This window comes from Anolis sagrei, chromosome 3 (genome assembly GCF_037176765.1).
Source record: "Anolis sagrei isolate rAnoSag1 chromosome 3, rAnoSag1.mat, whole genome shotgun sequence".
Classification (NCBI taxonomy): domain Eukaryota; kingdom Metazoa; phylum Chordata; class Lepidosauria; order Squamata; family Dactyloidae; genus Anolis; species Anolis sagrei.
Genome location: NC_090023.1, coordinates 31,585,264 through 31,612,592, shown reverse-complemented (window position 1 = coordinate 31,612,592; position 27,329 = coordinate 31,585,264). Strand labels below are relative to the sequence as shown.

At 38.5% G+C, this 27,329-nt stretch overlaps 2 protein-coding genes across 3 annotated transcripts in view; one reads left to right on the top strand and one right to left on the bottom strand.

Moving 5' to 3' along the window:
• FLT1 (fms related receptor tyrosine kinase 1) overlaps window positions 1-11,048 on the top strand; it is a 140,400-nt gene extending 129,352 nt beyond the window's left edge. The window contains exons 27-30 of the mRNA XM_060770885.2: window positions 579-721; window positions 2,606-2,693; window positions 3,894-3,985; window positions 8,119-11,048. Of these exons, the coding sequence (XP_060626868.2) occupies window positions 579-721; window positions 2,606-2,693; window positions 3,894-3,985; window positions 8,119-8,314 (519 nt within the window). The 3' untranslated portion in view covers window positions 8,315-11,048. The remainder of the gene's footprint in view (window positions 1-578; window positions 722-2,605; window positions 2,694-3,893; window positions 3,986-8,118) is intronic.
• Window positions 11,049-13,751: 2,703 nt separating this feature from the next.
• PAN3 (poly(A) specific ribonuclease subunit PAN3) overlaps window positions 13,752-27,329 on the bottom strand; it is a 68,973-nt gene continuing 55,395 nt past the window's right edge. For both annotated transcript variants that reach the window (XM_060770887.2, XM_060770888.2), the window contains 5 exons: window positions 25,666-25,805; window positions 23,838-23,967; window positions 19,814-19,878; window positions 18,736-18,874; window positions 13,752-16,768 (listed from right to left, as the gene is read on the bottom strand). In XM_060770887.2, the coding sequence (XP_060626870.2) occupies window positions 16,628-16,768; window positions 18,736-18,874; window positions 19,814-19,878; window positions 23,838-23,967; window positions 25,666-25,805 (615 nt within the window). In that variant the 3' untranslated portion in view covers window positions 13,752-16,627. The remainder of the gene's footprint in view (window positions 16,769-18,735; window positions 18,875-19,813; window positions 19,879-23,837; window positions 23,968-25,665; window positions 25,806-27,329) is intronic.

Here is a 27,329-nt window from a genome sequence, read left to right as displayed (position 1 = left end):
AGTAGTTACTACATAACGTTTCCATGTATTGAACTGCTTATTCTGTCAATTTGTTGTAAAACATGATGTGTTGGTGCTTAATTTGTAAATTCATAATATAATTTGATGTTTAATAGGCTTTTCTTAATCCCTCCTTATTATCCAACATTTTTGCTTATCTAACGTTCTTCCGGCCTGTTTGTGTTGGATAAACGAGACTCTACTGTATACACAGATATAATAAACTTTTCTAAAACCTAATCCCAGTTTTCATATTGTAAATTTCAAACTTGGAACTCTGCACAGTATGTATTTCTTTAGTAGCACAGAATAATATTCCATGCTCGTTTGGAAGCACTCAGACGATGTTTCTGAATAAGTCTTTTTTACCTATGATTCACTGGTTGATAATATGGTTTCCTTGCTAATGTAACAATAACAATGAGTAAACAGGATCATCCAGTATTAACATAAATGGATTAGGGGGTCTTAAAAGGAGTTTTTAAAGTCCAGCAACATCAAGATGACAACAAATCTCACTCCTTCTGTTTTCATTGTATTTATGTGTCGTTGATGAAGTTGTATTTTTATGCACATAGGATGGCAAAGACTACATCCCACTGAATAATATTTTGTCAGTGGACTCTGGATTTGACTGTTCACCTCTGATTTCCCCTAATCCTCATGGGATGGAAAATGATTCAGTGACCATTTCGAATTATACTGTTTCTGAAAATACTGGGTAAGATGGAACACCATGGTCCTTCACGTATCGAAAATAGATGAATGTCAGTATGATGTTGATGTTGAATACAGAAAGTTATCATAAAGTGATTGCTTTGTTTTAAAAAAAGAAGACGAATGTAAGAAGAAAGTGATTAAGTCACTGGTGTGATGTGAATAAGATCCAAACAAATTTTAACAAGGCTGTGCTTCAACAAAGCAAAAGACAATTTCACAAGGAGTAGTGGGGTACACTACATGGCTTTTCCTTTTGCATACCAGAAAAGTAGGTTGAACAAAGTGCAGGCTTCCAGGTATTATTGAATTTAAACTTTTTCCCATTAGCCCTAGGCAGCAATGCCAGTAACAATTTCAATGCAGTAGGAATTTCTAACAGGGCCGAGGAACTTTTATCCTGTGGTGTAATGCAAAATAAACCACGTGTGGTTCACATTTGATTAGCCCTCACATTGCCTTGTCAGAGAAAGAAAAAATGCCGCGCAGATGAACAATAAAGAACAAGTAGTTAACTTGTCTTTCTTTGTCCATGTTGATAAACTCCTTCAGCAGCTCATGAAATAAGAGCACACTCCAAACCCTGTCTCTCTCTTCTTCACTCTTTTCTGTCTATGAACACCACCATAGCTCAAGCCTGAACAAAAATGTAGCATTTTCCCAAAGTCCCAGGCTCAGCCATCTCCCCGGCCATTATACAACCAATCAGCTTCATACATCTTATTTTATGCAAATGATTTATGTGTTATTGATCTTGTTATGGTTTTATATTATATGTTAACGTTTTTAACTGTTTTAAATGTTTTCATGGTGTTGTTGGGCATTGAATTGTTGCCCCTGTAAACCGCCTTGAGTCGCCTGCAGGCTGAGAAGGGCGGTATACAAATATAGTAAATAAATAAATAAATACATACATACATACATACATACATACATACATACCGTTGACACATACACACACACAGATTCCTTGCATGCTCCAACATATCCCACCAGATATTTCTCAGCTACAACTCCCATCAGCTCTACCCATTACTAGGCTGGCTAGAGAAGAGGTCCCTTGAAGACCAAAAGTTCTCCATGTCTTGATGACATGAAGTTCTTTGCTGGATTGAAACAAAAATCTATGAAGGCAAAGTTTCTGTTTCCAATAATGTCTATGGCTGCTGGGAAGCTCCCAAGTGGGTTAAGAAAATGGCTAAGGCATGGGTGTTTGCTAAAGACTTTGGAATGTAGGGATATTACATATTTCTACTTAAATTGATAGTTTTAAACCACTTTAGCTGGTTTTAATCTGTCATCTTTTAACTTGTTACACTGGTTAATATGTGTTTAGCTTTTTAAATTATCATAGAACAATTGTTTATATTATTTTAAATATGCCAAATATTTTATATCCTTCTGTGAGTAAAATATAAATGTTTAAATAAATTAATAAATGGTAGGAATTAATTGAAAGGGCAATGATAGATATGCAACACCAGTGAAAGTAGCTGGCCTAAATACCCAAAAGGCAGCGGATCCCATTTAATCTTAGATGCTAAGCAGATCCAAGCCCTGGTTAATACTTGGATGGGAGTCTGCCAATGAATATCAGGTGCTTTAGCTTAAATTTTAGAGGAAGAAACTGATAAATCCATCTCTGGGTATTCCTTGCCTAAGGAATCACTATGAAATTCATGGGATCACCATTAGATGACGGATGGCTTGAAGGCACATACATGCTCACAGTAAGGCATTCAAATGTAATCCCAAGCATAGGATGGGTCATCTTCATGCTCTTCTCCCACGTTCATGTATTCACAAGTAGTTTGTTGCTTATATTCTGTATGTGGTTTATTTTGCATTCATCCAACTAGATTCTTTTCCTTCTTTCCTGTCTTTTAAGAAGACACATGAATGCCTTCAGAATGAAGCCACCACAAAGGGTCAAGACCTTTGAGGAACTTTCACCCAAGGACAAATCTGAACATGAAGTAAGTTGCAGTCAACTTCCTAAAATCATAGAATGAGAGGGTTTCTGCATACAGAGCATTATTGCACTTCTCTTCCAACATCCATCACAATACCTAGTAATCTTTATCTTAAAAAAATGGAAGTTTGTGTGAAGGGGAGGTACAGGGATTTATGGTGGAAATAAAATGGAAACACTGGGAATTTCTCTCTGACCCAGATTTCACTCTGAGTCACATAACAATTTGGGTGCATATAAAATTCTTGCTAGAAGCAACCTATTGAGCCGCTTAAAACTATCTCTCCAAATGAACTAAGAAAACTCTGCTAGTATCTTATAATAGCTATTATGGGTCTATTAGGTCACAACACACCTAGGAATAACTGCATAAATGGAATTCCTATTGAACAGCATTTTATCAACCTTTGGCAAACAATTTGTTTTTTGCTCCAGAAAATAATTACGATAGTTTGCCGAAACTCATATAGGCACCATTCTTGTGAAAAACATAGTGTGTTACCATCACCGCACCTGTTGGTCAGGGGATGTATACCTATTAGGAATTCCACAATGGTTACACATGATCCCCATATCTATGAGACTGATATATGTAGCTTTACTTATCCGTGGGTTAACTTATTCAGTTAATCACACAGGGCGTCTTGTACAAGTGCCTCTTTTCAGTACTTCTGTTTTAACATGGTTTGCTGTTTTTCATGGGTTCACACATCCACATGAAGTCTGAGAACCGATCCCTTGTGGATACAGCAGTGGTTCCCCACCATTGTTTGACCAGGGACCACTCCCCAACATTAGTATCAAAAGGGTTATGAATCAATTTTTGGTCAACTTTAGATTTGGTTTGGTTATTTGGGGTGCAGATTCAGAAAACTGCATTGGATAGACCACATCAGTTCTAGTTTCTGGTACAGGACATATGCCATCCAGTAATCACCATCTGCTCACCTACAGAAAACCATATTTAATAAACCTTAGCACTATATGAGGGTTTTGTGAGACTAATCGCTCTCAATGCAATGATGTAGTAATGGTGAGGCCGTGGACCATATTTTAGTTCTTGTGGACCAATGGTAGTCCATGGACCACAGGTTGGGAACCACTGGGATACAGGAATCATATTGTACTGACGTGAGATGGGGACCGAATTAGATTTGGTCTGTGCTAAATAGAATAGAGCCTTTACAGCTGGATTTTCCCTCAGGGTTACCAAGCAGACAGTGGAATTGCACAGCCTTCAGAAGAGCCGAAACGTTTTACATGGACTGGAAGCAAACAAAAGCACCTTTTCTTTGGGTAAGTCCAGTCATGTTGCATCCAATTACAAATACGAGACAGGGGTGGCCAACATCTTGGTACAGGTGAGTCTCGTTCCCTCCAAGAGTCTCGTTCCCTCCAAGGCCGAGTCCTCATGCCCCTCCCAGAATTCTATTAAAAATTAAAAACCAAAAAAAAAAAAAAAGATCCAAATACTGAGCTCCCCTTATTAAATTTAGGCCTAGAAGAAAGGCCTTGGATTGGCAGAAAAAAATGTTGGATTGGCAGGAAAAAAAAATGAAATGCAAAGATACAGTATGGGTGATGACTGGCTCGACAACAGTCCATGTGAAAAGGATCTTGGAGTCTTTGTGGACAACAAATTGAAAATGAGCCAACAGTGTGATGCAGCAGCTAAAATAGCCAATGGGATTTTGGGCTGCATCAAAAGAACTATAGTGTCTAGATTCAGGGAAGTCATGGTGCCTCTCTATTCTGCTTTCATTAGACCTCACCTGGCATACTGTGTCCAGTTCTGGGAACCACAATTCAAAAGAGATACTGACAAGCTGGAAGGTGTCCAGATGAGTGTAACTAAAATGATCAAAGGTCTGGAGACCATGCCCTATGAGAAGCGTCTTAAAGAACTGGGCATGTTTAGTCTGCAAAAAAGAAGGTTGAGAGGAGACATGATAGACATGTATAAATATGTGAAAGAATGTCATAAGGAAGAGGGAGCAAGCTTGTTTTCTGCTGCCCTTGAAACTAGAACTTGAAACAATGTGTTCAAATTACAGAAAAGGAGATTTCATCTAAACATTAGTAAGAACTTCTTGACTGTAAGAGCTGTTCAACAATGGAACTCTTTGCCTCAAAATGTGATGGAAGCTCCTTCCTTGGAAGCTTTTAAACAGAGGCTGGATGGCCATCTGTCAGGGATACTTTGTACTTTTTCTGCATGGCAGGGGGTTGGACTAGATGGCCAATGTGGTCTCTTCCAACTCTATTATTCTATGATTATATGAACTACACCTTCACTTTCCTTGGAGCCTATCTCTCTCATACTTGTGACCCAATGCCTTTGCCATTTTGTGCCTGGCTTTGGAGACATGCTCTCTGGTCTCCAACATCTACCATGTTTAGGGAACTCCCGCATGAGACAGGTATTTAAGGAGGTGGTGTTTGTTGCACAATGGAAGTACTGAATAGCTTCCTCTTTAATGACCAAAACAAAACACAGGCTAGCATTGCACTATGTGTGTGTGTCATCAACAAGATGCCAACCCTAGTTTGATCCTAAGCAGGGCTGAGATTTACTTTTTTAAAAGATCTCACATCAGCCTCTTTCGGAAGTGCTGTGTAAATTCACAGTATAATGCTAGTGTACCACATGAGAAAAGTTGTACCTATGTTTCTGCAGAGCACACACTGGGACAGCTGCTAGTTTGAGGCAGCATGTTAAGGTATGGCATTAGTTAGGAGTAAGGTATGTTTTCAATCTACAGAACTGCATCCTGACCAACAAACAAGGAGAACATTATATAAAGATGCGTGTTCGCCCCTTCCCATTCATGACTCAGCGAGACATGCACAACTTAAAATTCAAGGGCTCAGAATACGAAAATGGCAACATGACAATGAAGGGATGCAGGAGCGTCATTTCTCTTCCTGCTCTCTGCTGTTTCATATTAACCACTTTCCTCTGTTTGGCTCCTTTTTAGAGAATAAGAACTTCCTAGGAGGGGGGGAAAAGGTCCTAACAGGAATTATTTCTGAGACATTAAGGACATTAAGGAAGTGCAGAGTCTTAAAAAAGCACAGATGATTCTTGCGTTGGGTGTGGGAGACTGGCTTCTACCGACCCCAGTAGGACATTCTCTGTGAGAAAAAGGGAGAAGGACCGGGCTATCACTAGATTAGAGAAGTTGGATGAAAACTCTTTGAAGGAAGATTGTATCTTAGAACTCCCAGACAGGAACTCTTGGTTGCCTTCATGCCATTCTTATTATTTTCCAAAAGCATGTGACTTTTCAGAAGAATTTGGCTTGAGTCCTTTTGGTAATTTATGCCAGCATAACAAGATTTTACACCAGTCGATGTACTTTTCCCAACACTGTGAAAGAGCTATCTATTCGTACCTCCTTGAGCAATGTTTTTTTCCAGGCTGGTCAGATGCCACCTTGGAACAAATCCACCATTGATCCAAATGTCTCCAGAGTGATCTCTTCCATAAGTGTGCTGGTGGGAGTACACTGCATCAGGATCAAATAGCATCTTAGGATGTATTTCAGGCTACATAACAGTGTGCTGCATTTCTTTTTTTACTATTATGAATGGCCTAAATACTCTAAAGCTGGGGCTCTCAAACCTTTTAAGCAGAGGGCCAGTTCATGGTCCCTCAGATTGTTGGGGGGCTGAACTATAGTCTGAAAAAACATGAACAAATTCCTATGTATATTGCTCATATTTTATCTGTAGTGCAAATAAAAACATGAAAGAGCAATACAATATTTAAAATGAAGAACAATTTTAATCAACATAAACTTACCAGTATTTCAATGGGAAGTGTGGGCCTGCTTTTGGCTGATGAGATAGTCACGTTAATTAGGGTTGTTGCTGTTGTGTGCCCTCAAGTTGTTTCAGGCTTAGGGCAACCCCAAGTATAAAGTTTAGGCTGGGGCTGGGGAAATGACCTTGTAGGACCGCATCCAGTCTGCAGGCCTTAGTTTGGGGACCCCTGGTCTAAAGGCACCAGATCCTATCTTCTCTTGGATACGAGACTACCAACCAATACCCAGAGCTGGAGACTATATTTCAGAGGAAGCAAATAACCTCTGAGTATTCCTTGCCTAAGAAAACCCTATGAAATTCATGGGGTGATCAAAAGTTGGCAGGCAATTTGAAGGCACAAACACATGCACATGGACAGATAGGGAGAGCAGTTGCAACTACTCTATCCTTTGGTTTGATTTGCAGGTGGGTTTCAAGGGGCACATGGGGGAACAGATTGTATTCATGACATCATGGCTTGGCTGCATCTCTGATGTAGGATCTCAGCCTTTGTTACCTGAGATGATGATGATGATGATGATGATAACAACTTTATTTTATATCCCACCACCATCTTCCCGAAGAGACTCGGGGTAGCTTATGAGTGGGACCAAGCCCAACACAAGGTTTACAAACAAAAAACACATTTAAAAATATAATACACATATAATAAACTAAATAAAACAATTAAAAACAGCAGAATACAAAAACAACAATTAAAATGAATAAAAACAAACCTTAATAGCCAGAGCCAGGGATAAGGTGAGCAAGATCAGAAATTGGAGAGGGCTGGGCATGGGCTTGTGCAAAAAGCAGATTATAGGACCAGGGCTGGGGTAAAGTGCTGAGTTCACTGCAATGGTCAGCTTGGGCTGGTCATTCATAGACAGGGGCCTGATCATTATCAAACACACACTGGAACATCCAGGTTTTGAGGTCCCTACAGAAGGTGGGCAGAGTGGATGCTAGCCTAATCTCCCCGGGGAGTTCCAGAGCCGGGGGTCACCACCGAGAAGGCCCTCTCTTTTGTCCCCAGCAACCATGCTTGTACCAATGGCAGGATACTGATATTGATATCAATTTTGCACTGGTGATATAAAATTGCTCTCTCCACCTTGCACATATAATTGGGTGTGTGCACACACACAGAGACTTACACACATACACACACACTTCATAAAGTTGTGGGGAGAGGTTCCCTCTGCAACAATAGCTGGCAGGAATGGAGCAGTTTAGCAGCTAGGCAGCCTAAATATAAAGGTGTATGAACATATTTTTCTCTGTTGATACTGCATTGCTAGTTACTTGTTGATATTAACAGAGAAATTTACATTTTATGTTTCAACTTTAGACACAAGCTAAAGCTATCAAGGGTTTTAACATAATCAGGAAACTATAACCTGAGAGAACTTTTGTGGATTAGTTTACGGATATTTTAATTGAACTATTAGAACTTATATCCATTTTTATATGAGTTTTTGTTGATATAAAGCTTGCAGAATCAACTAAACCAAACCAGCAGACTGGGTAGAAACTTGAATTTTTTTTAAAATGAAAACAAATGGTGAAGTTTGTTGTCTCTGTGATTCTTTCATTTCAAGAGTATCTTGTCTACTTTACAGCCTCCACTCTGCCAAGAGGAGCAAGGAATCTCTCCTTTCCAACATCACCAAACGAGATTTCTACAGTTTCAGTTGCGGTCATATCAGTGATGTGACCCAGCCCTTTACACATGACAGCGTAACATTGGGAGAAAAACATGGCTTCCCTCCACCCAACTATAATTCTGAGGTTCGGTATTCAACTCCCCCAGTTTAACAAAGGACTTTTTAATTATTCAGAAAAGCTGTTCCTCTTACCTGTCATCATTTAAATACTGAACTGTGCTTCCTGCTGATGCCTACTGATGCAATACTACCTATGTACAGTATTATATTCTCTGAAGTGCCATACATGAACACTTCCACATAGTGCTTCTACTGTGGTATTAGCTCCCCATTCAACAGTGGAAACTTGATAAAGAAAAGATGCCAGCTGAGGTGGAAGAGTAGTGTTTCCTCACTATGAAATGCCATATTGTACATTTTTGTGCTAGTCTCAAGCAACACAATGGCGAGGAAGATGAATTAACTGAACTACAAAGCTGCTTCCTGTGTAGTCTAGCCAATTCTGTTCCCAGATGAAATGTTGCATCTTTGAGTTGAGTGTGTATTCATTCTCTCAAAAATAATTTTAAACAATTTTAAACAAAATGCTAAAAGCCATTCTGGCAATGTTCTGTTTATATTAGTTAAGGTGGAAGAAAAATGCAAAACTGGCAGAAGGTAATTCTGCCCATCAGATTCAAACATGGACATTTTTCCTATTTGGCTTTCTGGAGAATAGCTTCCACTTCTCTAGATCTTGGTGTCCATGTAAACAAAGTCGAAGCAGACCTCATAGGGTGCTATCTTACAACCTCCAAGTTTTGTTGCAAACACTGCAGAGACCACATCTACACTGCCTTGAAAATAAACCAATTATACATTGATTTAGATGTGTTATTTAAACTAATAGGACTTCCCCCTAAATAATTCTGAGTTTAGGCTTGGTTAAGAAGCTGAAACTACTTTTATAGTGCTCTTTACCATACAGTTCCAGGTGAAGATGAGCAATCTTTAATGTATATTTGATGAAAAGTAATATTTTGTGCAGATATCTTTTAAAAGATATTGATATCCTGGGTGCAATAGGACAATATATTATTACACCTGCTACCATACCTTCCAAAAAAGATGAAACCTGGTCCAAGCATCCTCAGAGTGGGTTTGAATGGCTGACTTGACGAGGAAGGACAAACAAGCCAAGACAGGCTGGAAGTAGCCTGCTTTTGCCTGAGCCTATTGGGAACGGCAAGACCCCCCCCCCCCCCGCCCCAAGTTGTTTTTCCATGGTTTCAATCACCTCCTTTCAATAAGGACCCTTCCTAGTGCTTGGCAGTTGCTGGATTATAGACGGATGAGTAGGAAACATAGGCTGATGCAGGATCGTGGCCTGTTTTTTTTTTTTTTTGGTTTTTTTGCCACTACTGTGCATTCCTGCAAAAATTCCAGTGTGCCAAAAGGATTCTGGTTTTTGTTTACAGTGCTGAGGCAGATCCTTGAAAGAAGCACAAGAATTGGGCTGTTGCTGAAGCCATGTCAAGACCCACAGCACTGTCCTATCAGTGTTAAGTATCAACAACTCAGTATGCCATAGCACTGGCACAGCACTGTCATAGCCACTGTCACTGAAATGGGGGGAAAGGAAATTGTGAGCCAATCCGTCAGTAAGCAACATCTACAGAAAGTGTCCCGAACCCATTCTATCAGTAGTCTTCCACAGACACCACAATGCTGGCCTCACACTGTTGTGGTATTACATTTGATCCTGTGGTGGAGAACAGGGTTCTAAGAACATCGTTATCAACATACACACACTTCTTGTCTCCATTATAAAGGGATAATATGAGAAGTTGGATGCAACTTAAAATTTCTAAACCACAAGTTGGCAGCTGAGCAGAGTTGCCCTGGATCATCAATATCTTGCATAGCTCTTTATAGCTGACTACAGAGTCTATATGCTGCTTCAAAGTCACAGCACTATTTGTTGATGCTTTATTCACTGCACTATTTGGGAGTCCCTAATTCATTTTCTTGTTGTTGTTTAACCTTGCAAGACTTCAGAATTCTTTATTTCTGTCTTATTATATTTTCCTTTTATGTTCCAATTCCAAGTGACAACACAGTGTGGCAGCTAGTCTTTGGTGAAACCACTGTGTCGCATTGCAACTGTACATGCGAATTGGAAGGCCAGTTAAGCTATGTCTAATATACTGCTGAATCTAATGTTATTGCTGCTATTTACAATTATAACATTTATTTAGTGCAAAGAGCATTTATGCTAAAATGTGGTGAAAATATTAGTGAACCATTATTTCAGTTCATAAAGAAACCATTGAGAAAATTAGGTAACAACAGTCATGTTCAAGTACCCGAGAAAGCAATGCAATTTCCAAGTAGTAAACAGGTCCCATTGTTTTCATGGGACTTTGTCGTAACAAATGTAAATTGGGGCCAAAGTTCAATAGATTTATGATATAAATGCATACCTGATCTGGTATAAGTGATCTTAATACAAACTTCTGAACAGAAATGTGTAGGATTACACTCTCAAAAGAGCTTTTCAGTACAGAAACATTTGAAACTCCCACTTCTAAAACCCAAAGGAGTGCAATCTTTGTGCACCCTCTCAAAAGAGCACAGTCCCAGACATCCTTTGATACATGGTTCATTTATTAGCTATTGAGGAGATAATGAATGGGAGTGTTAGTGTCATCTTCAAATAGGATACTAATAGCTGTAAATATAATATTTAAAAATAAAAGTGCTTTAATAAATCACTGGGGTTTTATTTCTTTTAAGTGAATTTTGCTATGGATAAGTGTATGTAAATAAACTCATACTTATGCTTAAACCTTTAAATTTATTTTCACACGCATTTTCTAAATTTTCACAATAAAACTGATTTCCAAGCTTTGCTTGATAAGACTTGTGTTGTACTAATAACCTATTTACATGTTGCAGTGGTATCTGTTGGAATTACTACTCTCTGTTTGAAGAAATTTCAAAATTTCATATGATGTCAACATTGTCAACATTGACACTGAAATATAACATCACCTGAGCTCTGCGAGTGCAGCATTCTTCCAAATGAAGCAGAGTGTGTTTGAGGACCAGGACATCCGTAGGAATACCAATATGTCCAAAAACCCAGACCCTTCATGAAGGATGATTACCGCATGTTAAGCCACTGGTGGGATTGCCATGAGAAGCTTGTTTTGTGAATTGTCTCTGTGAAGAATGAGTTCACACATACATGTTCTTCTGCATCATCACTATGCAGGACATCATTTTGTATGTTATAGATACTGAATATGGAACTCGTTGCTAACCATATGTTGCACTAAACTCCTTTTACTTTAACCCAGTGGTTCTCAACCTTTTTTTGACCAGGGACCACTTGACCAGGGACCACTCTCCATTAGTACCAAAAAGCGTTATGAATCAGTTTTTGGTCAACTTTAGATTCGGTTTGGTTATTTGGGGTGCTGATTCAGAAAACTGCATTAGATAGACCACATCAGCTCTAGTTTCTGATACTATACAGAACATATGCCATCCTGATACAGAACATATGCCATCCAGTAGTCACCATCTGCTTGCCCACAGAAAACCATATTTAATAAGCCTCAGCACTGTAAGTGGGTTCCACGAGACCAGTCGCTCTTGTTGCAATGGTGTAGTAAAGGTAAGGCCACAAACTATATTTTAGTTTTTGGGGACCACAGGTTGGGAACCACTGCTTTAACCATTAGCTGGCCAGCTGAAAGTGTTGGAAAGTGGGTTTAACAATTCCCAACTGTAGGCTCTGTAGGAATTTAGCACAACAGCCAGGAACACAAACCAAAGTATTCTAATTATAGGAAAAGAGATTCAACCTAAACATGAAGATGATCTTCTTGAATTTGTGTCAGTAGCGACTTGGTGTGAGAGAATTGGCCATCTGCAAGGTCATTGCCCAGGGCATGCCCTGGATGTTTTGATGTTTTATCATCCTTGTGGGAGGCTTCTCTCATGTCCCCACATGGGGAGCTGGAGCTGATAGAGGGAGCTCATTTGTGCTCTCCCTGGATTCGAACCTCCGACTTGTTGGTTTTCAGTCCTTCCGGCACAAGGGTTTAACTCATTGCACCACTGGGGGCTCCGAACTTATTGAATGTAAGAGGCATTTGACTGTGGAACACATTGCCTCAGAAAATGGTAGACTCTTGGTCTTTGGAGATTTTTAAATAGAGACTGAATGGGCATATTTCAGGATTGCTTCACCCTGTTTTCCCCAAACCAAGACCTAACTGGAAAATAAGCCCTAGCATGATTTTTCAGGATGCTCGCAATATAAACTCTACCCCAAAAATAAGCCCCAGTTCAGACTGTCAGCCAGATGGACATATTTACAGTAGTATATCCATTGCAGCACAAAACAAACACATTGAATTATAAAATAGTTATATATAATTAAATAAAAACAATATCATTGACATTAATACTTGGACATGAAGTGCTCATTTAAGGAGAACTCTATTGCTGGACCAATGGTTCTACTGGAAATGAAATCACAAGAAATTCAGGCTGGAATTCGGGGTTTGGAGAGTTATGATGATGTTCTAGAACAGTGGTTCTCAACCTGTGGGTCCCCAGGTGTTTGGCCTACAACTCCCAGAAATCCCAGCCAGTTTTTACCAGCTGTTAGGATTATTGGGAGTTGAAGGTCAAAACATCTGGGGATCCACAGGTTGAGAACCACTGTCCTAGAAGAAGATAACATGACTGTATTTGAATTAAATATAGATGTTTGTACATGAATAAATGAATGAATATGGACTGTTGTACAAGAAAAATAAGACATCCCCTGAAAATAGGACCCAATACATCTTTTGGAACAAAAATGAATATCAGAGCCGTTCTTATTTTGGGGAAAATATGGCAGTTGTGTATGCCTCTATGGCAGTGCATTGTATTAGATGTCTTTTGCGGTCTCTACCAACTCTATGATTCTATGAAGCTTTCCTGAAGGCGAACTCTTAACTTCTGAGAAAAAGAAAGGGGGGGGGGGGACATTTTCAATATAGTATTGAAATGCACATGTTATCATTCAGTATTTTTAATGAACACTTATCTTCCAGGATTTTTTTTAATGCATTAGACATCTCTTTTGCCTTCTTATTGCAAGAGCAAAGAGTACCAACCAAATTTGCTGTGATTTAAGTTTACTTTGCTTGGAAATAAACTTTTTAAGGTAAATTGACAGGTGGTCCAGGTTAATTTATGCAGGCAAAATCATAATATTTACATTTTAATGTAGTCAGTGTACAAATGTTGCAGAATTTTTATGTTTGGAATAAAGGAAAAAATTCTTTGAGTGGAATATGCTCATGTGGATTTAGACAGTGGGGCAAAGTAAGATACAAGAAAAACAAAAGCCCTATTGTTGTTCATTCGTTCAGTCATCTCCGACTCCTCGTGGCCTCATGGACCAGCCCACGCCAGAGCTCCTTGTCGGCCGTCACCACCCCCAGCTCCTTCAAGGTCAGTCCAGTCACTTCAAAAGCCCTACAATGCAGTTTAAAACACCTAGCCAAGGAGGAACACAATACCCACAGTTTCAAACGAAGACATTGTTATTTCTGGAATTCTTTATTAAAAATACTGCTGTACACATGAAAAGAATGAAAAACAGGATTAAAAGGTAACACATTGTGGGATCATGACATCAGAATGTAACATACTGGTGCTTTTTAGGGGAAGCGGTTCACATCTAACGTATACTGGAACAAGGGCAAAATAAAAAAGCAAAAAAAAAAAAAAGTACTTCCCAAAATATTTACAGTGTAGCAAAAAACAAAAAATCCCAGACAAGCAACTTAAAACAGGTAATAAAATGTAAATGGACTAACATCACATGATTTCAAAAGGTTGTCCTTTCTGTGCTTTTAACTGTAAAGATAGGAAGGTCGGAATTGTTTCCCATGTGGAAAAAGGGTGCCTTGCAAGGATCTTTTATGCTGCAGCTCTACTTTAGGGATTATGTAACTCTTCCTATGAACGGAACATGCTATTTAATGGACAGCCTTCTAAATGGAATTATATTGGAGTAGAAGGGTTCTCCCCCCAAAAAACACCAAAGCAGAAACTTCCAAAACATGGACCAAAGAAAATAAACAAAATTCCACATTGTTTTATGTATTACCCAACAGCAAATATTTCCTGGATGGCATTTACTCATGGAAACTTATCAGATCTCTGCTCTTTATTTTAATTTTAAATATACTTTAAATCAAGTCCTGAGATTACTGGGGCTAAAGCAATGGACATGTGTGTTGACAGAAGTTTTGCAAAATGCAATTTGTCTGTTTTAAGAGGTGGATATTGCTGGTATAAGCGAAGATGAGACTGAAGAAGCCCTGCTTTACCCCTGCCTTTGCTTTTCCCAAAATATTGGTCCACAAAATAATCGGTCAAAAAGTTCCCAATTCCCGCAACTCAAGAGATGATCCCCTTTCATTTTCAACGAAAACAATACTGGGAAAAAGAAAAGAGAAAAAAAGCCTCAGCCCGCTTATAAATTAAGCATTCAATATTTCTCCTAGAATACAAGTACTACTTTTTTGTACAAAAGAATTACAATATGATTTCTCAAAAACATATAAAAGACAGCTGCTCTTCCTCAAATACATGAGCTAACGATAAAAGACTGGTTTGCCATGTTCATATCCCAAAGTCTCTGTTCCTCTTGACATTTTAAAAAAGAACATTATGGCAACTGTAATCCTCTGAATATTAAACATTATGCTCCATTTAAAACTTATTTTCAGATCAAACAATAATTAATGTTATTTCTTTAAGCTCCTCAACTGATGCTCTGCCACATCTCCTGAACGGTGTCCCTAGACTTTCAAAGCCTTGAAGAGCTCTGCTTTTCTTGAGGCAAATCCAAAGTAGGAGTGTCGTCTTTAAAGCTTATAAAACTGGAGATAATTATTAAAAATTTATCTGAATTTACAAATATCCAGAATTAATAAAATCGATGCCAGTAACATCAGTTGCAAGTGCTTTGAGCCAGTCCGACACCTTTTGAAGAGAGTTTCCACATGTTTTCTTCATAGCGAGCACCCAGTGCTTTTAAACATTCAGTGCTGGAAAAAGATGCAGGTTTACACAATCTTCACTACTGTTTGTTAAGAAAGAACAAAGAAATAAACAGTCCTACTTATTTGGCAGTCTTCAGTATCAAAGTGGAGGTGTTCTACTACAAATTCCCTTGAATACCCAAAGCTTGCAGACAACAGCGGGTCCAGTATCAGAAAACTAGTTGCGGGCAAAAAGCAAAATAAGAAGATAAAATAAAATAAAAATCCAGACTTGAAGACTGAATATTCATGCGTTGGGTATTATCAAAAGTAATATTACTTTGGGCAAAGCAGTGACTGCAAAGGCACAGCATACCATCAATTCCTCCAGAATCAGGCTATAAAACTTCAAAAAGCTCTTGATGCCAGACAACTGCTGTGTCTTAATCTTCTGGACAGTGTCTCTGTATCTGTATCCAGTGTAAAGTACCATAATAAAGCTGTGGTTCCAAGAACAGAACTTTATACAAAAACGAAAAGGATACTATAAGTAACTTAAAAGAATACACTCCTGAAACATCAGACCTGTAACACAATTTCTCTTTAAAAAATTCTATTAAAAATTGCATAAATGTAAATGCATCGATTAGCAGGAAAATATACAAACAGGTATTTTATTTAAAAGGCGCTGGTTGTGTTTAGAGAATTTGGGTATGCTCTTGAAGTTACAGATCTCAAATGGTGCTTCGACCAAATAAAGGGGGATATTTTTACATGTGACATCTCTACAATATCTTACTTGATTTTTTTCTTCATTTTTAAATACGCATCTTCTGGTTTGATTAGTTAACCTAACAGTGGGTGGCATATGACACAGTTTTACAGAGGTTACAAGCTACATTTTAATTTACAGAACACAATTTTTAGGAAATTATTCACCTGGTCCTTTATAGCATTCTGGGGTGCAAATAATATCAAAATGAATAAAACCCTTGGTGGTAAAAAAATAAGGGGGAGGGAGAAAAGAAAGCAAAAGAAAAAGAGTTTATCCCAGAAATGTCTTTGCAAAGAGATTCCCTTAGTAAGTATCCAATGTGGCAAAACTTCAGAGATCAGAAAGTCTTCTTAAAAAATTAAAATTAGTGCATATACGAGTGGAAAAAATAAAAGCAGGAACATCACGCCCCTGATGTGTTCCTTTTTTTAAAATAAAATTTTCACAGATAAAGCCTCCAATGGCAGCCAGAGCTCAAGGGTAAGCAAAATCATTCTTCCCTTCAAGTAACAGTGTACCTGACCGAAGTGCAGCACATCTCCTGCTGTTTTGTTTCCCAAAGTGTGAAATGAGATGATGACAATCAGTTGTAGTGCAATTTGCTACTGGTTCCTTTCCTCAGCAATGTCCGGCATGCTTTCAGCAAGTACTACAACTGACCGTTTGCAGCTGCAACCAGTTCTTGAAAAGTGTTTTCAAAGCAGCGTTTTAGGTCGCTATACGTTACCACAAGTACACTCTTCTCGTCTCTGGAAATGAGGCTTATTTTTTCTGGCACACCAGCATCTAGCTGAAAGAAGAGCACAGGAAACCTGATGCAGATTGATGGCACAGGACTCGCTATCAAAAAGTAATAATAGCGTGTTGAAGTCTTTTTGGCACACAAAGGCCTATAAACACTTTCCTTCATCCTCACAACATTCTGCTAAGAACTATCATTATTTTTCTATTGTATAGAAGGAACAGCCTGGGATTAACAGATTCTCTAGCAATCTTCTGTGCATCTGTGCATTGTAAAACCCTAAGCAAGTTGTGCTGCTTTGATAATAGCGGCACAACTTGAGACTCGGAGACTCAGGAAACATATTCCAAACTACAAAAGGAAAACATATTTTCAACAAAATCCATACACTTCTGAAAGCATACTGTACAATCACTTGTGGGAGGGAGTGTCTATGATCTCATAAGACACATAAGCAATCTTTCTTATGTTACGACTCTTCCCCAATTCTCTACCCTGCGATACACACAGAAAGCTTACACTTATCCTTGAAGAACATGCTTTCCATGTACAGAGATATTCTGATATGGAAGAAGAGTTAAGGCAAGTAGTCAATGATGTGACTAATGGAACAGTACAGTCCCAACTGAAGAGTGTATTACTTTATAAATGACATACCACATATTCTTGTGTATATTTTGAAATATTTATGCCAATTATTTTACCCTAAAAACCTGGGTCAAGTTGTACACAAATCTTTATCTGAAAGCTGTCTACCTGGGCATAAAAGAAACAATGACTGCCCCTCCTCCCCATACCTCAGTGGGACTGTTTAGATCTTCCACCAAAGAGAGGAGAGCTCGGGTGTTTTTTTTTTCAAAGGTAGCACAAGAAACTGCAATATACACACACATAAGCAAGCATGCATTCCCCATGCCTCAACAGGGCTCATTAAATCTCCTGTGAAGGTACAGGAGATGATGCCTGGACGGAATAAGCAGTCCTTCTAGCACAGTCTTGTGAAAAAAAGAGTACCGATCCTGGCAGGGAATGTCTAAGAGCCCTGTTGCGGCAAGTTGTACCCTTGACTTATTCATGGGTCATGTATTTTTGGCCCACAAACACATCCTCAATTTGCATATGAGGTCAATTCATACATGAGTATATACAGTAAGTGGGATTAGCTTTAATATTAAAGCAAACCTAGGGCTACAAAATAAAATGTAATTGCATATTTGCTACATGGAACATTTTGCTCTTTAAAGACTAAAATCTGAGAAGGAATTCACTATACACCAATACATAATGGTCTCAAGCATTTAATGTTCAGAGATATCAACATATGGCATTTTTTCAACTGAATATAAAATATTGGGCCGTTTAGTCACAATCCTAAACCCATTTGCCCAGGTCTATAGAAAGTCTGAGTGGATATAATAATAATCATCATCAACATCTTTTTTTGTATCCCGTCATATCTCCCCGTGAGGACTCAGGGTGGTAATTTGACTTGCATGCTGCCCATTCCTCCTCTAGCATGCCACAAGTATTCATTTAACATATCAACTTTTAAATTAATACTGCGTTAACACTAAATAGGATAGGCTGTGCCGGATCCAATTGTGTACTATAAGTGATATAGTAAAATGTGTCCCTCGTATTAAATGGCAAAATTAAAGGGTTTTTTCGGGGGGGGGGGGGGGGGTTCAGGCCAACAATACTGGAATCTGTTGGTGCAGAATCTATAGATGTGGAGGACCTCCTCACATTCCAATTAAAACTAAAGTAAAATAGTAAAACACCAGGCACCAGAAATTGCCTGACAAAAAAAGAAATCTACTTTGAAAAGACAAGTATAATGAGGTGCTGAGGTCATGACTAAATGAACAATAATAGGATGATGTTCTGGGTTACTAAAAAAAGAGCTTAAACCAGACACTGCTTGTCCTTGTCAGTTGTAACAAGATTGCTTCTTCCTAAAAGTAAATTTTTATGTCCACCTTTTAGAAACACCCTGTACAATAGTTCCAATTTACCTTGTTAAGACAAGAGATAATGTGACTGAGGTCTATCCATGGAGTACCCGCTTCAGTCACCTGATGGAATAGATGATCCCTAAAGAGCTTCAGGAGGTATCGGTCTCCAGTTTCTGACCATGTTGGGTCCTTCTGAAATCTATTGTAAAAAAGAAAAGTTGTGTTTCCTATTAAGAGAACGAGTTCACAATCATCTCAGGTTAAGTAATACCTGAGCTTCACACCAACTCCCCCACCCTCCATAACACACAATTTAAGAAAAAACAAAAAAAGTATCATCCATTTAGGTCATTGAGTTTAAACTGTTAAAAAATCTTCATCGGTCCAAAAGTATGTTAAGTTAAACTATACTGGACATTCTTTGAATATTATCATTTCATTGATTTGAAAACCGGGTGAATAAGGTTTTCATGTGAATTTGTGTAGCTTCCAATGCTCTGCATGAAATGCTGTATTATTTTATTTTTTGTTTTGCATTGTTAGTGATTATGGATAGACTTACAGTGTCCAGGAGAATGCAATCTCTATAAATATCAACTACTGTTCCCAGTTTCCAGAATTGGCATTGTAGCACTGTCTGCACTTGGAGGATATTTGCTGCTGTTGGGAGAAAAAACTGAAATACCTTCCCAGAAAAGCACTACTAACAGCTTGGAGTTTTAAAGTTAAGTCTTTCAAATAAGTCGAATATGGTCAAATCTATTATGAAACATATATTGCACGAATTATTCTCTGCATCCAGACAAGCCACAAACCAGGATGGCATCATCCATCTAAGCCATGAGTAGCAAATACATCTATATTCACGCACAAGGAAGTTCTGGCCTGTGTCCTACAAAACTGACCAGAATCACAGAATCAGAGAGTTAGAAGAGACCTTGTGGGCCAACCTGTCCAACCCCCTGCCAAGCAGCAGGAAAATCACATTAGAGTGGCAAAACATGAAGCTTAGCCCATTCTAAAGTGGCCAAACCCATCTTTCAAAGGCTTCATTATGTTTCGTAAAACGGGAACATTTGGACTCTTTGCGGTGCCCCTGGATAGAACACTGTGAGGGAGAAAATGCTTGGTCCCTTACTCTGGCCTCTCATTGATTGTTCCCAGTTTCGCAAGAAGTCGAAATAATCTTCCATTCTGAACCTCCTAGAAGGCAAGATTAAGAGAAAAATAAAAACTGGCTCACAATGACATGGTTATAAACCATAATCACAAAACCAACCATTTACATAGACACATACCATAATCATAAAACCAAATATAAATGTCTTACATTTACTGTATATTCCAGGGTATTACATGACTGGGGCTATAAGACGACCCCCCAACTTTAGCACACAAAATATAGAGTTGGGGACATACTCGCCGTTTAAGACAACTCCGCATTTTCTGTCCTCTAGGCCTGCTGTGTGGTTGCCCCTGGGCCTCTGGGCTGCTTCCTGCGCCACCTCCAGAAGGGCCTCCCATGCTGCTCGGGCCGCTCTCCTTATTTCTGCCGTCATGGTGTCTCTGGCTCCCAGCCTCATCAAGCCTTGCGGGAAGCGCCTCTTTTCCTGCGAGACAATGTTGTCTTGCAGGAGAAGAGGTGCTTCTCTCATGGCCTGGCCAGGAAGAAGGAGAGCGGCCAGAGCAGAAGGGCTTTCTGCGCTAGTCAGGCCGCTCTCCTTCTCCCTGGCCAGGACTCACGAGAACCTCCTCTTCTCCCACAAGACAACATTGTCTCGCGAGAAAACATTGTCTCGTGGGAGAAGAGGAGGTTCTCGCGAGTCCTGGCCAGGAAGAAGGAGAGCAGCCTGACCAGCGCGGAAAGCCCTTCTGCTCAGGCCGCTCTTCTTCTTCCTGGCCAGGACTCGTGAGAAGAGCCTCTTCGCCCGCGAGATCACATTGTCTTGTGGGAGAAGAGGAGGTTCTCGTGAGTCCTGGCCAGAAAGAAGGAGAGTGGCCTGACCAGCGCGGAAAGCCAGGAAGAGAGGAAGGACGGGGAGCCTGCCTGGGAGGCTGCCATAAGCCGAGGCAGCGGAGGAGGAGGGGAGCCCATGGACAAATACCCTCCACACCAAAAGGTCTACCGGTAGTTTTATTGTTATTTTAATTTTATATCCGGGGTACTAGACGACCCCCAAAATTTTATAAGGTTTTACATGCCTAAAAAGTAGTGTAGTACCCTGGAATATACGGCAATTAGTAGAACAAGCTGAAACCTGTTTTTATCTTCATTCAGTTATGTGCTATTTTTAAAAACCATATTCTATGGTCTCTAGTGAACTGTGCTTTCATTGGCCAACACACATTTTGATATCTCAAATGTTAGACCTGTTTCTGGGTATATTTGACCTGCTGATATCAAAAATGGCATTAGTTTTCCCCTGTCAGTTTTTGAGATACAAAATATATATTATATATCAGTCACCATCTGCTTGCCCAAAGAATAGAATATTTAAGAAACTAGAGCAGATGCAGCCTATCCAATGCAATTTTCTGAATCAGTGCCCCAAATAACACTGGGAACAGGCCTAAAAACAGAGACACAAAGAGAAACATGTTTTGTTGGGCTGCGTTATCAAGAACTTCCCAATGATTTAAAAGGGCCTTAAATTTAATGAGAATTTGGAAAAGTGAGAAGGCTATGCTAAAGCTAGGGAATTCTGGGAAATATAGTTCAAAAAGTGTGTGTACCCCCCCCCCCACCACCACCCCTTAATTCTGAGTCAACTAATTGTCCCTGAGAAGATGTCCCAGTGAACAGAGATGAAGATGGAGTGCCCTGTCCACATTGTGGCAAATGGGAAAACCTCTGTAACCTTTGCATCTCCAGGATTGATGCTTGGAACTACAGGATCATAGCATTTCCTTGTTTCCCAGCTAGCAGCAAAATTATGACAGTTCAATCACAAACCCAGTAGGACACAGGAAAAGGAGATTTGGCCATTTTGAGTTCTCACTAGCCCAGCATGACTTTGACCATCTGTCACTGAATAACACAGGAACAAACAAAAAGTACGACTAACCAGTTCTAAAAGCAATGAACATAATACAACCAATGTTTAGATACACAAAGAGCAGCAAATATAAATATTATGTATTAAATCTAGCAGCAATTAGAAACTATTCAAAAAAGCAAGTGTCTTAAATTTCTAGCTAAAGACGAACATGTTGTGAGCCTTATGCATTTTAAGTGCAATTCCACGATAAAGTGACCACCACAGGAAAGTGCTCAACTCTCATGTTCATTTCCTAGATCTCCTGAGTTGGCTCAAAGAGAAAGGCCTATGACCCTGGTTTTAATATGTTGGAAGGTGTATGTAGGATGAAGTAATCCCTAGGGTAACGTAGCCCATAATCGTTCAGGATTTCAGGAAGTATCAGTATAGAAGCAAATAAAGAGACAATGGAGTTTAGATAACGTTGGATTGTGTACTGCAGCCTTTGAGCACTAGGCAAAAACCTTGTTGTTGCATTCTGAATCACCTGAAGCTTTTGGACCAGGCTGTAAGTAACTGAAGCATTGGAAGACTACAGTTTCCATCTCTATGATTTGACCAAAGTAGATGCAAGGCATTATTATGGAACAACATTTGACCAAAGTAGATGCAAGGCATAATTATGGAGCAACCTTCAGGGAAATGAAGGGCTGTTGAATATCAACAAATTATGGATCTGTTTCTTCAATCTCTTAAAACAGGTTGAACTAGTACATACAAAGATACAACACAAGGGGGCAAAATTGAATGGTAAAATAGTGACTCTGGATATACCTTAGAAGGCTGGGGGGAAATCTAATTAAAATCACAGCTAGCTTGTTTTATTTCTAACTCATTAAGTGTACTTAGTACCTAGCAATTCTGCCAGCAGTAGCTTGGCGAACACTTCTTTGTCTGTCTGTCTGTCTGTCTGTCTTTCTTTCTTTCTTTTTTTTCTTTCTGCTCTTTGTTAATCTTAGGAATTTCAGTAATAGTTCTTTAAGTCTTCTCTTGAGTTTTTCTCTCCCTTTTTCCTACCTCAGAAATATTAACCGCACTTTCTCAGAAAATACCTAGCTATTCCCCCATGAGTTATACCAGACACATCTTACTTTTACTCCCTACTTGGGATTTCTACTTGAAACGACACATTGCACTTTGTGCATGAACCCCCAAAATCTTTAAATTTGGAAGCATTTACCAAAATTTCTCACTTAGATAAATGGGAAGTCCCTTTTTTATTAGAATATGCTCTTTCCCCAATTTGAGGTTTTACCTTTTCAACTTGAAACTTGACTTTGCAAAATGGAAAAGACCAAAAAAAATCTGTCCTGTTTTTACAGTCTACCACAATTTCCTGATGCATGTCCTACCCTTCTGCTGCTTCTATCTAGCCTATTATTAGGAAGTTTGGCTTGAAATTCACTACAACTCCAGTGATAGCCAAAACCATTTTGTCAATATTTGAAGTGTCTAGCATGATCTCGAGATGAGTTTCCAGAAACATTATCTTTTTATCTTTATAAAGGATTCATCCATCTGACTAAAGTATTTCCCAGCCTGGCAGTTAATCTCTTTACAAAGTTAAGAGATCCTTTCTAATCAACTTCTTACCCTAAAAATAACTATTCAACCAATACTTCTTCATTTCTGGCTAAGCCATAGAAGACCAGGGGAGAGTGGGGAATATTTTAGTGTGTTTTGCTTTAGAAAAGATCATAAATTTAGTTCTGTATTTTCCAAGTAGTATGTCTGCGCTCATTTTTAGAGGGCTGCATTACCAGAAAAGACATAGAATTGGATCATACCTTCAAGATCCAGTCTTAGCTGCAATCTGAACAACATGAACTGAATATAAATAAAGAGATACTTATGTAATATCTTCACACATCTGCTATGGTGAATGAGCAATATTATCTGATCACTACTAGAAATGAAAGGTGTTCTATATTCTACCCTTTATGTAGTAAGCACAAGCTTCTGATGATAATCAAGCCTTTTGGTTTGATTCTCCCTAAAGTTGTATGTCTTTAGGGAGAAAATCCTGAGTAAAATCTATCATAAAGGTTTTGCTAACAGATGCAGAAAGACAGCTTCAGTTTACTAACTGAATTATGCAACACTGGACAGAACATAATAATTTACCTTTGCAAGATCTTCTTCTATTACATCATTTCTCATTTGGGCAGCATCCAACTGAGTATAGAATCTTGCACCAATCATAGGCATGATATCATTTACACTTCGAAGCCTGTTTTGGTCAGTCAGCAAATATCTACCAAAACAATTTTATATGACAGTTCAACAAAATTGGCTTCTAAATAAGAAAAGCACTGTCAGTATAAAATGTATTTTATTCATCTATAAAGCAAGAGTATTTAATGTTACATGGAAGATTAACTATATTTCAAGTTCAGCTATGCCAATTAAGAATAATTAACATATTTGCATTATGTATCATGGAATGAATGATGTGATATAACATTATATATTTAAGTATCATTCTGCAATTACTACCTTGCTAACTGTTGCAATAACCATGTTATAATAAGCCCCAATTCTAAATTACGATTCTGCAGATTCATCACAAAAACGTGTAGTGCCTTGAATAGAATGTAATGTCGACCTTCCACAAGCATATCCAGATTCTACTGCAACAGCAACATTTCACATATTTCTTTTACTTTTTCAGCTAAATAAAATGCTGAGCTAGATAAAATATGTTACACTATTTTTATCTAAAATGAGCCAACTGTTCTTGCCAGTTACTAATCTGAACACAACTGCGGTTATGGTAACCACAGCACTTCTGCAGAATGATTCTGAGATGATATTATAATACTATGATAAATGTGAATGCAATTTAAATCTTTTTAAGGTTCTGTTTCACTGTATCCTACTCTCTCTTCATAAAACCAGATATATTATTTCCCCCATTTAATCTCACTACAAGGTCTAATGTAAATGATACTTATTCAAGAGAAATATGTTACTGTAATGGCTGCCAATATATTGTATCTACATTGTGGAAGCATAGTACATACAAATGCTGCCAAAAATCAGTTTCAACAGAATTCTAGAATACTTACAAATTTAGTTGCATCCCATTCTGTCTACCTACCTCTGGAATGGAGGGGGGGGGGGACACCCAGGAGGAACCCATGCCATTTCCTCTGTGCAACACCCGTCCCCATGTATCCCCCATATCAAAACATTTAGAAAACTTCTGGAGCAGATCTGAGAGGGCTAAAGCAGGAGGAAGAGTCCTGCTGAATGAGGTGAATACCATGTGTTATGAAGTAAGGGAAACTCGGTGTTCTTATTTATGTGGGTGAACAAATCTGCTCCTACAGCTGCCTAAAACGATCACGATCCAGGATAGACAAGAATTCTGCAATATAATACAGGGTTAGTCAAAATGCATAGGCCAATAAGAAGCCTATTGAATGGCTTATTGGCCTATGCATTTTGACTAACCCTGTATTTGCAAAGTTTTCTATCACATGAATGTTATTTTGATGTTACTGTAATCATGCTAAAGTACATCATACGCACACATGAGCATTCTATGAGCAATTCTACTTCAGTTTGATGATTCCTTATCTGAAATGTTTTGGGTCTTTTGGATTTAGCAATTTTTTGACGTGTGTGTTAAAATGTATGCACTTGCAAATAAGTAACTTAATGAGAAATGTTGGACCAAAGCCTAAACCCGAAATTCATTCATGTTTAATATATGCCTTATACAAACAGCCTAAATGTAATTTTATACAATATTTTTAAACAATTTTGTGCATGAAACAAAGTTTGTGTCCTTTGAATCATCAGAAAGCAAAGGTATCTCTATCTAAGCTATCCCGATGGACAATTCTGAAGTATTTTAAATCTTGGGATTCTGGATAAGTGATGTTCAATCTGTGTTACATTTTAATCTAGTAAAAATAGAATTTGCTATTCATTTCAAATAACTCACAAAATAAGATTCTTCAAATCAGAGGAATAGTTGATTGTCACCAGTTCCATCGCTTTCTGCAAATTTTCTCTCTGAATTCCTGCTAAAGAATTGCAAGCCAAGGCCAACACAACCTTCCCCAGGGAGATCAGATCTGCTTGCTACAAAAAAAATGAACAAGTTCTATAAATTAATTACCGAGATGGAAAAAGTCATTATAAACTAGTAGACTTGGCCCTGTAATTTAGTTTAACAAACAGTACACAGTGTAGCAAAGTTCAGCTGCATTAAGAACCCTTTCCCAACTCAGTTTCTTGTGGGAATTGTTTTCCTTATCAGCTTTCAGTAACTTCTCAGTAAGCATTATCTATCAGTTATAAAGCACTTGCAATGCATGAAGACCTATATCCTCCACCATGCAAACATGTCACCTGAGGCCATGCCACCTTTTTCCTGCTAAACACATTATGTCCCTGAAACCGCCTACACGAGGCAGCAGCATTCATAAAGCACAACAATGAGAAATAAAAACAATTTAAGGCAACTATCATATTTTGAACCCCATTATATTGAGAAGAGTATATCACAGGCTTTAAAAGGCCTAATTTGCTCAATTAGGAAATGGTATGAGATCAGACAAGAGAAAGAAAAACACTTTTAAGTATGTGTGTGATGTTGACATTCAATTTAAATGAGCAGCATGAACATGAAAATCAAGATGTTATTGAAGTGCTCACTGGCTATAGGAAAAATAATGTATTAATGCTGATTGTGTATCACCCTGCAGCTAATTACATTTTCACTTTAATCTCCCTTACAGAATACAGACAGAAGTGGAAAGTCAAGAAATTCAAAGCAAGCTGCCTTTAAATTTGTAATTACCTTGGTCAATATGGGTTTACTTTGTTTAATGGTAACAGCCCGAAAAAGGGAAGGAAACTACACGCTAACCCTATAGTGTGAAGCAAGTTCAAACTCCTAAGTGGAAGTAGCAGAGAAACAACATGATAGGAGGTTGGAGCCATCTCTTGAGACACTCTACACTTTTCTCGTGTGCAGGAAAGACAGAACCGGCTGGAGTTTCAAGTTTTATGAAAACAATTTTTAAGTTGAAAGCAATTACAATTTAATTTGCCTGTATCTAAATGAGATAGAAACGGTTATCTTGTTTCTATGTGACTCCATCTAACTTTAAAATCGAGAGGCATACAACTAACAGGTTCATTGTTAAAAGGAGGATAAAGATAGAGAGGGCAAGCAAAAAGGAATTTAATTTAGTTTTTATTTAGCTAATATTCGAGTTGTTCAAATTTGATGAGTGGCATGAAGGGACCAATTTAGAGAAGAACAAAACATCAGGTTTTTTTTTACTATACACATCTAATTTTAAAACTTCAACAGGTTTGTGCAACGCTTTTTAATGCAAGGTACAGATTGTGTATGCGCAGTGAGCTCACTTAATCAACACATCATTTTGAAACCTCACACACTTGGTATAAATGTCTTTTTTCAGAACACTATTTCTTCCAACTAGCTATGGGTAAACTGCAACATTCATAAAAAGGAAAATACCAAGGGCACATTCATGCAAATGTTTTAGTGCACATGAAGACTTCGAATGAGACCACATCATTCAAAACAAATGTTTTTTAAAAAAATAGAACCCGTTGCACTTTAGTTACTGG